The sequence below is a fragment of the Monodelphis domestica genome, chromosome 3 (genome assembly GCF_027887165.1).
Source record: "Monodelphis domestica isolate mMonDom1 chromosome 3, mMonDom1.pri, whole genome shotgun sequence".
NCBI classification, from domain to species: domain Eukaryota; kingdom Metazoa; phylum Chordata; class Mammalia; order Didelphimorphia; family Didelphidae; genus Monodelphis; species Monodelphis domestica.
The window spans coordinates 286,182,193-286,194,115 of NC_077229.1; the positions used below are offsets into that span (position 1 = coordinate 286,182,193).

At 36.7% G+C, this 11,923-nt stretch overlaps 1 protein-coding gene across 2 annotated transcripts in view; it reads right to left on the bottom strand.

Moving 5' to 3' along the window:
- Nucleotides 1–11,400, bottom strand: part of LOC100031170 (desmocollin-2) — a 46,532-nt gene extending 35,132 nt beyond the window's left edge. Inside the window, exons 1-2 of one of the 2 annotated variants that reach the window (XM_007487210.3) lie at nucleotides 10,934–11,400; nucleotides 4,532–4,616 (exon numbers count right to left, since the gene is read on the bottom strand). In XM_007487210.3, coding sequence (XP_007487272.1) covers nucleotides 4,532–4,616; nucleotides 10,934–11,002 — 154 coding nt within the window. In that variant the 5' untranslated portion in view covers nucleotides 11,003–11,400. The remainder of the gene's footprint in view (nucleotides 1–4,531; nucleotides 4,617–10,933) is intronic. The other variant, XM_007487211.3, reaches the window with a different exon arrangement.
- Between the last annotated feature and the right edge of the window lie 523 nt (nucleotides 11,401–11,923).

Here is an 11,923-nt window from a genome sequence, read left to right on the forward strand (position 1 = left end):
TCAATGGTGTGGTTACTCCTTCAGTTGTTACAAGAAGCAATCCCTCCCATCCTGTGCTAATATTATCACCATATTTCTATAAATTCTTCATAGAGGAAAATTTCAGAGACTCCTAATTCTGTGGGATCAGTACAAGAAGACCAGAGGCTTTCATGCCCAAAGAACCCCAAGATGTAAAACTTCTGGGTAGATAGGAAGTCAGGGGCTTTCTATTCAGTAAGGCTGTGGAAATAATCTCAGAACACCCCAGAATGCAAGGCCTCTGGGGAAGGCGTTAGAAGCAGTAAGACCCAACCCATTCTTTACTGAATTATCAGATGTTCTGCCAAAAAAACACTAGGGCAAGAACTTCATCAGGAACCTTACTAGGGAGTCATCCACTGAAGTTCCAAACCCAGCTGAGCAATCATACCTTGATGTATTGATCAAATGCATATAGAAAACTTTTGTCTTTAATCACTGAAGTAACCTATGTTCATTATCCTTACCTTGCAAATCATTACCTATCATTGTTTCTGTATGAAGCTTACCTAATTCTCTTACCTATGTCATTTCCCTATAAATATCATCCCCTCCCTCAATAAAATTGCCATTGGCCACTTGATTCCCACCAGCCCTCCTGTGTCTGTCTGCATTCTTAACCTTTGGAACCCCCAACTTGGTGGTCCCCATGGGCTTGACTTAATTCTTTAAAATATTTTGTGAATATTAGTCTGACACTTGGACCATCTTGTTAACTCTCTCTCTCTCTCTCTCTCTCTCTCTCTCTCTCTCTCTCTCTCTCTCTCTCTCTCTCTCTCTCTCTCTCTCTCTCACTACATGCTTGGATCACCTCCAACACAGATTTCACAGTCCTGCTCAGTGTCTACCTTCACAATGAAGTCATGCACATCAAGGTAAGTTTTAACATTGAGGAGGATAATGTCAAATTCTTCATAGAAACTACCTGCCTCTTCATTGTCTCCAACAGATTTTGGGCTATAAAATATAACATATCTTTACTATGGCCTGCTTATTTATGAGTACTCTGAAATAAAATGACCAAGTGTCACATGAAATAATTCTTTTTGTTGCCTGTTGACAAATATTGACTATTTCAATTAAATTTATTTACTTCCCATATCCTGGACCTCCATATAACTCCGATTTCCTTATACCTTTCTGGTTTTATTTATAGTAGCATGTCATTATTTACATATTTATTTACAGTGACAAGTTGTTTTTTTTTCAGTTCCACCAGTAAGACTTTCAACTCACTTTTCATGGAACAAATATCACACATTTAGAGTACCAAAGAGTTAAATAAATCTCAATAGCTACTCTAATAACTATGATTTGGGGTTCTCTCTGCTTCATTATCTAGCACTGTGACACTAACTGCAGACATAGAAGATGGGATTTAGGGCCAATTTGTATTTTTTTTAGTTTCAATGGTTATTATGAAAAAAATATTCATCATCTGGCTGCCATGTTTCCATATTAAGTTAGGCTGATTCTTAGACACCTGTTTGCCTCCAGGATCATAACAGAAGTTCTACTTCAGCTTGGGTTCTGTTGACACAGGATTTGAATAAACAAAATCAAAACCTCTGAGTCATAGTATTATATTATGTTATGTTATATTATATTATATTATATTATTTTGCATTCTGGGTTGTTCCAGACTTATTTCCACAGCTTTGCTGAATAGAAATCCCCTGACTTCCTATCTACCCAGATGTTTTACATTCTGGAGTTCTTTGGGCATGAAAGCCCCTGGTCTATAATATAGTATTTGAGTGAGACATTTGCTGAAGTCTTATTTTACCTTTATTATCTAGATCTGTTATATAATTAATGTAGGAAACTCCCTGGTGAACAACTTCCTCTATTAATAAAGATAAATACCTATTATACTCATAGGGAGTTGTCTGTTACACTAAGAAGTTAGTTGGCTTGCAATTCATCCCAGCTGGTATGTGTCAAAAGTAGAACCTAGATCGAGGTCTTGCTGGCTCTGAGGTTCGCAATCTACTCTACCATGGTTCTTCCCCCCATTATTTCAATAATCTAAATGCTGACTATCTGGGTATAACCTTCAAAAATCATTAATACAATTCTGATAAACAAAAAAGATAGATTTTTTAAATATAACTGGATTGTTTAATTCATTTAAGGTAGCTTTTAATTGTGTCTTGTTCTTAATTCCAAAGATTAGTCCTATCTAATAGATAAATGTTCCATCTTGGGCTTTGCAAAGGTCTTTCCTTACCCATGACAATAAAGAAAAGAAGAAAAAAGAAAAATCAAACTTCACCACTCAAAGGACAAGTCTTGCTCCAATAGGGAACCTGATAGGGAGAAGGGCCCTGAGTTAACTAAAAGTTCACCATCGTGTAAGAAACCAGTCTGCTTTGTATTGGCATTCAAATAAAAACACAGACCTGCTGGAAGGGCTGGGGGTAAATAGGATAGGTTAAGGTTTTGTCCTCTCCATACAAGGGGTCCCTCTGCTCCAGATTCACTTATGCAGGCTTGGGGTCAGTTCTGAAGAATAAAAATTCTTCTGAGAGGCAGCTAGATAATACAGATAGAGCACCAGAACTAGAGACAGGAGGACCTAGAGTCAAATATGACCTTAGACCCTTTCTAGGTGTATGACCTGGGGCAAGTCACTTAACCCTGATTGCCTAGCCTTTGCTACTCTTCTCTCTTAGAATTCATACTGACAGAAAGTTCAGGTTAAAAAAGAACGAAAGGAAAAAAAGTTCCTCTGAACTCTATAATACAAAGGAAACTCTGCATGTCTGGAAAATATTATTTCCAAAGAGTTCATTAAACACAGAGTATCCAAAATCTCCCCCAGTGAACCTCTGTAGCATATAGGTCAATCTAAATAGATGTCTGAATTCAATTGTCACTAGAACAAGCAGGTTAGCTTAAAGGAAAAAAAAATCCTTAAAAGCTCCATACAAGTACTAGGCTCCCCAAAAAGGACTTAGCACTCAAGGTTATTCACTGAGGATTTTTAAGAAAGCAGGAAAACATTATACTAGGGCCCTGCAACCCATAAAACTCTCAAACAGACTACACTCCTGTCATGCTTTTCTATTTATATCCCCAGTAATAGCAAAGCTCAGTGCTTTGCATATAGATAACACTTAATAAGTGTTTTATTAATTTGTTTCATAATAAGGCAAAAACATGTGGATGAACTCCTGCAATATAATCTAGATGAACTATTAGGAACCACTGTCCTTTGGAATAATAAAAATAATGAACAAAAGCTTCGTAGTCTTTCAACAAAGTGAATTTTTTTCCCTAGGACAATGTATTTGAACTCAAATTATCCTTAATACAATGTCATAAGCTATATCTACAACAAAAATGAGTATAAATAAGTCCAGTGCAGTTAGTCCTAGGCTCTAAGTCCTGAATGCCAGTCATTTATTACTTAACCAATCCCATAAATCTCAGGATGTCTTTAACATCTCAACATCTCAAAGTATTCATAGAGTAGTTGCCTATATGTATTAGTAAAGAAAGTTCCCAGATTGACAGTTCTCTGCCCTGATAAAAACCACGTTACAATTAAATCATACTTTTCCTCTCAAAAAATAATATAAAATAAAATCCTCACATTTGCATAGCCCTTTGAGTTATAAAATGCTCCTTCTAGCAATATGGTAAGAAAGATCATACAAATACTTTTGTTGTTGTTCAGTTGTGTCCAACTCTACATGACCTCATGGACTTTGTCCATATGGATTTATTGGCAAAGATACTGGAGTGGTTTGCCATTTCCATTTCTAGTGTCCTTATTTACATATGAGGAATTGAAGCAAGTTTACCCAGTTTAGTATGTGTCTGAGGCTGGATTTGAACTCAGATCTTTCTGACTGGTGCTCTCTCTCCTGAACCATCTCACTACCTCCCAAATAATATTATCTTACATTTTGCAGATGAAGAAACTGAAGTTCTGAAACTGTAAGTGTCTTGTCCAAAGTCAAAGGACTCAGACGCAGGTCTTCTAAACTTAAATGATGCCTTATAGGAAATCATCTGGCGTATTATATAAAGTGTAATTTGAATTTGAAGCTACTGACATAAACCATAAATATATTTTAGACTCTTCTCAAACCAATCAAAAAAGTTTTAAAAATAAGAATAAAGATTTTCATCTTCTAAATGAAAGTTTTTAAAGGAAAAGTCATTTTTTTCCAGATCTCATTTACAAGGATTTACAAGGAAACATTTTACTGCTAAGATTTTATTTTATTAAAAATTCAGAATCATGCCACCCTCCTCCACCAAAAAACAAAACAAATATATTTAAAGACTTATAGTTATTTTAAAAATTGTAAGGTGATAGGAGTAAAGGAACTAAACCTAGGAGACCTAAAATTTCTAAAAGCAAATCCTTAAACTATGAAGCACAAACATTTTCTGAAAATTATATTCATTTAAATGTGCTTCTTTCCCTGACTTTATATATTACTTAAAGAAAATTTATTAAATTATGGTTCCAGAAAATTTTCCTTCATTTTCTTACCTCTACCAACAAAAGTCTCAGCCTCTAGTGTAGAAGGAACATTAAGTGTCACTCTTTTGCAGGCTTCACAGGAAAAACTCAAGACCTAGAAAGGGAACCAAAATTAGTTGCAATTTACAACTATCCATGGAAATGTTGTTTATTGTTAATATCTAATTCAATCATTTGAGCAAAATAATACAGATAGGCAATATTTAAGAATAACATGTCTGGAAATGTGTTTGGTATAATGAAAAAAAAAAGACCTAAATTCTAGTTACTGCTACTTAATAATCATTTTACCTCTAGCTGATCACAACCTCTTAATTTCCCCACTTGTAAAGTGAAGATATTTACCTCATATATTTCAAAGTGTTAGGAGAATACTGAAGACATGTCCAAAAATGTAATTTGTTATTTTAAGCACATAGTAAAATGTGGTGTATGTTAATGAATATGAATAAATATAAGAGATCCACACATCAGTTCTTCATTTATAGTTTAATTCTTCCCATGGTTAGTTTTTTTTTTTTAATTTCTGAATATGATTTTCGTGACCCAAAGGAAATAATGTGCCAAGGCCAACACTACCGTGGTTTAGTGGCTGCTTACCACCAGATATAGACATTCAATGTCATTTTTAATCTCTCAATTTGTAGGAGCTGCCTCTAAAATCAGAACACACACATCTTAGACACGCATGGGGATACATTTCCCATAAAACAGGACAGATGTACTCCAAATGTTTTGAAAGTTGATAATATACTCAGAAATCTATGTAAATTGTGGTATATAGAGTGTTCTCTGATAAAGAAACTCCTTCCACCAATGAAGATCAGGAATTATTCTTTAACTTATAATCTTAGTGGGCAGTAAGAGGTTAAGTGACTTGCCCAGCAAGTATCACAGCCATTTTATAACAAAGGCTGGCCTTGGAAACTGAGTCAATCTGACTGGAGAAACTGGCTATTTATGATGCCAAGATGCCACTTAGTATTTAGCAAAGAAATTATAAACATTTTGAAAGTTCAAAAACATGGACCAATACTTTGGAAAACAGTTTGGTTCAAAACTGGTTTTCAACAAAACCAAATGAATTATCCTCCCAAATGCTCATATACTCAAACCTACTATATATTATCTGTAGAGTAATCTTGTCTTGCAGTTTACCCCAAAAATTTATATAGTATCCCCATTAGTGTATTTACAGGATTGATGTTGTTCATTCATCTGGGACTCTGGGACATCATTTGGATTTTCTTGGCAAAGATATTGCAATGGTTAGTCATTTCCTGGAGAAATTCATTTTACAGATGAGGAAACTGAGGTAAACAGGGTTTCATGACTTGCCCAGAGTCACAGGGTCAGCAAGTCTCTGAGGCCAGATTTGAATTTATGCAGATGAATCTTCTTGACTCCAGGTTCTATTCACCGTGCCACCTACCTGTCCCTATTTGCAAGATCACAACTATGCTCATGACAGCCTAAAATAGAAATAAGGGACCTTTTTCAAGTATAAAATTATTCTGAAGCTCAGCAAACTACAGTTCTAAGGATAAAAAAAAAACACATCTCATACTGCTAATTCTACCATAATTCAGTCATTTATCAGTTTAAACAATGTGAAGTGTTTCTACCTATCAGTACACAAAGCAAAATTAACCCAAAAAACAAAGTATGGGCATCATTCATTATGCATATTATAGGTACTACTTAGAAGTCCCATAGCTTAATAGAGAATATTGGGTTCAGAGTCAGAAAGACCTAGGTTAAAATGCCCATTCTGTAATTTACTACCTGAGTATTCTTAAACCAATCAGGTAACATCTAATGGCCTGAGGCAACTCTCCAGTGCTTATAACTCATCTATGATGGAGGGAGTTTACTACCCAATATGTAATTGCATAACTCTATGCTGCAGTATTCAGTGCTAAGCAGGAATAGGATTTTTGGAAGGGCAAAAATAGGAGACAAAAGTAAAAATCCAAGAGTTTGGGGATAAAATTTTGTTGGGAAAATTGTAAAGCAGTCTGGCAGAAAGAAGATATAGACCAATATCTTACACCATTTACCAAGGTAAGATCAAAATGGATATGTGACCTAGGCATAAAGGGAGATAATAACAAATGAAAAGTAAAAGGAACATAATACCTATTATATTTATGGATAAGAAAAGAATCTATGAATAAATAATACAGAAGGCACTGTGATATATAAAATGGGTAATTTAAAATACATTAACTTTAAAAGGGTTTGTAAAAATATAACTAATATAGCCAAGATTAGATGGAAAGCAATAAGTTGGGGGGGATTTTTATAGACTTTCTCAGATAGAGACCTTATATCTAAAAATAAGAGAGAACTTTGTTAAATTTTTAAGAATAGGAGCCATTTCCCAGTTGATAAATGATCAGAAGAAAACAGACAGTTTTGAGATGAAGAAATCAAAGCTACATAGAACTATATGAAAAAATGTTCTTAATCATTGATTAGAGAAATGTAAATCAAAATGACTCTGAGATATAATCTTACATCTATCAGATTGGCTAAAATTATAAGAGGGCAAAATGAAAAATGTGAGAGTGGAAAAATGGGGACACTAATAAAAATAATACTTGGTGGAACTGTAAACTGATCCATCCATTTTGGGGAGTAATCTGGAATTAATGTCCAAAGAGTTATAAAACTATGTGTACCTTTTGACCTAACAATTTCACTTTTAGTTTTATTTCCTAGGGTGATGAGAGAAAAAGGAAAAGATCTTATATGTTCTAAAGTATTTCTATCAGCTCTTTTTTTGGTGGGGAAAGAACACAGCAAAAGACCTACATGGAGTTATGAAGTATGAAAGGAACAGAAAATCTTGCGTTGGCTATGGGAGGTGTAGGGGAGGGAAAAAATGATCTTTGTTTCCAAGGAATAATGTTTGAAAATGACCAAATAAAATAATGTTTAAAAGGAAAAAAAAGAAAGGAACAGAATCAGGAGAATATTATATACAGCAATAGAAATATTGTTTGAAGAATGACTTGTATATGTCCACCTCCAGAGAAAGAACTGATAAACTGAAATAAGCAAGACATAGTTTTACATATATCTTTTTGTCAAATGATGCCTTCTCTAATAGGAAAGTTACCTGAAAATTTTAATATAACAAATTAATTAATTAAAATATAAAAAAGAAAGAAAGGAAAAGGGGGAATAATTTTTCATATTTATATAAATTTACACTTAGAATAATTTTAGATACATTATCTTATTTCACTCTTAAAAAACTCTATCAGCAAGGTAATGCAAAGATCTCCAATGGGAGTTGGTAGGGAGCATGCTAAAAGAGATTACATAATTTGGTCAAGGTTACAATGGTAATGGCAAGTCAGAGTCAGAGCATGAGTCTCCTGATTCTCTAGTTTAGGACTTTTTCCTCAGTTAACACATTGACTCTGACTGAGAATAAGAAATTCTAGGTGACTCCTTTGGGCTCACTTTTTAAAGAAACTTGCACAAAATCTTATGTACTCCTAATAGTTTCTTCATCCATTCATAAGAATTATCTCTAAGCATATTTTGAAAAATAAGATTCTAAAGCAGTTTAAGTTTCTTGGGAAAGGTACCATAAAATTAGTAACTACTGTTATTATAGAAACTAAAGAATTAAGTTCTTTTCAGAGTCAAGCTGGGTGTAATGGAAAGAGCATTTGATTTGGACTCCATAGAACAGAGGAATCACCCCAGCTCTAGCACCCAGCTGGGTGAGCTAGTGCAAATTACATAATCTCTCTGGTCCTCAGGTTCCTCATCTGCAGAATGCAGAGATTAGACTAGCTGGTCTCCAAAAGCCTTTCTTACTCTAAAATGTTGTCATTCTAATCATCTCGATTCTAGATAGATATTGTAACTTGGTAAAATGAAAACAAATATTTAAGTAAAGCCACAATTAAGGATATCCTAAGGGGTTTTTGTTTGGGGGGATTGTTTGTTTGTTTGTTGTTTACTTATAAGACAAGACCTTCTCAGGCAAGAAGTTCTTCATCTTTTTGCCTTGAGATTTTAGTGGGTGGTTTAAGCCTTGACAGAAATCCTAAGTATACCTAATTTCACATTTGAGAATACAACCAAATCAATGTGGAGACTGAGGTGTGGTTATTCCTTTGTTATTCATGTTATTCTTCCAATAACAAAACCTGTCATAGCTCACATCATCCTGGCCAAAGCCACAAACCTCAAAGATTGGAAGGGGAGGATAAGTATGCAGAATTCAGGGGTGGGAGAGAATAAATCAATCTAGACTATTCAAACAGCTCACACTTGGTCAATAGCCAACTTTTGAAAATTTCGACAAGCAATTGAGTGCTATTATATGAATAGCTTGGGTTTAGGTTAGAAGATAGGAGAAGAATTCTCTCAACTTTTTCTCAGAAAAGACACTAGGCTTCACTCACAGAGAACTTACAATCTATGTGGGTATGACTTCCTCAACATATGTACAGCTTTAATTCTCCCTCTTTAGTTTTTCCTATATTCGTATTTACATCCCTGTTATATCCACCTAGTAGAATGTAATATCCTTTTTGATAATAGGAATTTTTTTCTTTCTTTCATCATTGCCTAGTACACAGAGCATATTTGGTAAGTTGATATTAAAATGAACACAAAGTTTATGAAATACTGATTTGAATTCTTATGGATGAAGGAAAACCCACAATGATCCCATATAATTAAATTATAACCCCCTTGCATAATATACGTAATATGATATAATAATAGAAACACACTTTTAACCAAGGATGATGTTTCTAAATTATTATATAATAGAAAGGGAACAAGAAGATTAAGGTAATAATTTGACCAATATTGCATGGTATCAATATATGACATTTTTACTGAGATCTGACATTTCTGCACACATAATAACAATTCTAAGATGTACAAATTAGGCATCAATACAAATTTTACTGCAAAAATGAAACATAGGGTCCATGCAAATGGTTAAATATTGTAAAAGTACATAGAATTTAGTTAATTTTCCCTAGCCATTCTAGGATTAATAACAAGCTCCTAAGAGATCACACAAATATTCTTGTTTCAAGTCTCAGAAAAGAGGTAATGTGAACCCTCTGTCATATCATAAATAGGCTTTATCTCCTTGTATAAAAAAAAAAGAAGTAGAAAAATAGCTAAGTAATTCAAATGTTGAATGGCTACTCCCAAGACTACTCCCCATTTTGTTCTTTCAATAATTGGCTCTTTTCCAAAATTATCCACTTGGTTCTTGGGTTGTTCCAAATTCACTTTTCAATCAACCCTTCACATTTTTCAAAATGTCCAAAACCAATTAACAACCCCCCTGAGCCTGAATATAAGTCTACTCTGTTTTCCCAGTGTCCTAGATAAAATTACACAGTTCAGTTACCCAAGGTCCAAGAGCAGTTGGATTCACTCCCCTTTCAGGACATTAGCCTCAAGCATGAGGCTGCACTTAAAAAGGCATTTCCTAAGCCTAGATCTAGGACTCTTATCAAATCTTCAGACCTTTCTGCTTTCTTCTTATTTGTCCTCTAGCAGGGCAGTAATTGTACAAGCCAGGCCCCTTCCTCTTCCCTCAGACCCTCCAAGACACCTACTGATCAGCTCACTCCCAGAACCACTGCAAAGGAAGAGATGCAACAAGTGCCAACTGCTGTGGTCCTAGCCAAACACCTTTAAAAAAATCTTTTTTTTTTTAAATATGTGTTTGTCTATTTGCCAATTACATATAATAAAAATTTCCACACAAGTTTTCCTAGGTTATATGATTAAACTTATCTCCCTCCCACCCTTCCCTTTCCCCAATCCTGGCCAAACACCGAAAGCAGCAGTCCCCCATGGCACCCCGACCCAGAGCTGGTTTAGGACCAAGGCTGTAGAGAAAGGAAGTAGAACAGCAAAGGGTAGGGCAGAGTGGTACAGAAGAATGAATTAGAACTCTCTCCGGAGTCTGACAATTACTACTTGGATTACATTAGATGTCATTTAATTTCCTTGGCTCTCGATTTCCCCATCTGTACAATGAAGACATGGCACTAAGTGGTTTCTAAAGTTCTTTCCAGCAACTAGGCTCCCACACGCGTTTATCCACACCCTATACCTAGAGGCCACGATTTGGGATGCAGTTGGATGCTTCTATCTCCAGCTACTTAAACTGATTAAAATCTCCGGAAGACATCCTTTTGTCTCTAGATTCGGGGAGCTGATACTGTTTCCACTGCCCTAGCTCACTTCTCTAAACTTCGCATCCCCTCAACGGTCCTTCCCCATGCCAGAGGGGTCCCCGACCCCAGCGAAGGAGATCAGATTGCTGGCAGGGCTCTCCGGGTTGGCTTGCTCCTAGGCTCAGTGACCTGTGCACCCTCCCAAGAGGTAGTGACCCGCAGTCAAACTCACCAGGAGGGTCAGCAGGAATAGATGGCAGCCGGTTTCAAGCCGGAACTGCCCCGGCCCGTCTGTGGCCATCAGGGGCAGGATCCAGGGACAGAGAGTACTCTGGGGTCAGGCCGGAAAGGGAAGGCAGGGGAAAACCAGGGGCGAGAGGCAACAGCCAAACAAAACAGGGCTCCAGCCGAGGCTGGTGCAGATGTAGCTGCTGCTGCTGCTCCCAGGACGGCTGCCCTGGTGAGAGTGAGCCCAGGGAACAAGAAGTGGCAGGTGCTGCTGGAGGAGGAGCACCTGGGGTGTAGCTTTTCTTCCTGGTTTCTCTTAAGCTCCCTAGCCTCTCCGGCCTTTCTGCCCAAGGGGCTTTACCCTCAGACCTAGGGGTGGGGCCTCCAAGCTTCAGAAAGACAAAGAGTGGCCCCTCCTTTGCATTTCCTCAACTCTACCTGACACCTAGAAACCTACAGATAGGAACTCCCTTTTACTGCCACTAAACTTTCAAAAACATTTTTTTACTCTGCCCGGGTTTTTTTTTTTTTCCCTCTTGGAAGAGCAAGCGCCACCTACTTTCTCCACCTTCCCATCCCCTCCCCTCCACACACCCTGTCTCCACTAAGAATTATTAAGGTGCCCTGCCCTGGACAGAGGTACCGTACCAACTTGTATGAAAAACTCATTCAGCTCTCATTAGGTGGCACTGGAGTGGAGCTGGGGCAGTCACTGAGACTAGCTAGATGGCTCATCATTTTCCGGTGCTCCACCCTTTTCCTGGTCGTCCCATTCCCCTTCCTCCTTAAAAAGTTTAATTTATCTAAGTTCAAACAAGTGCGCATTAACTCACAGGCTCTCTGGTAAAGGGACTTTAGGTCCTAGCTGTGGGTTATGAACTACTCAATTATGGTGTTGGTTGCTAGAAACCTGTTTGCTCAGAATCTGAAAGGAAATTGGAGAATCATCAAGTGGAACTAGCCCTTTCATTTTACAAATGAGGAAAACGAGGCA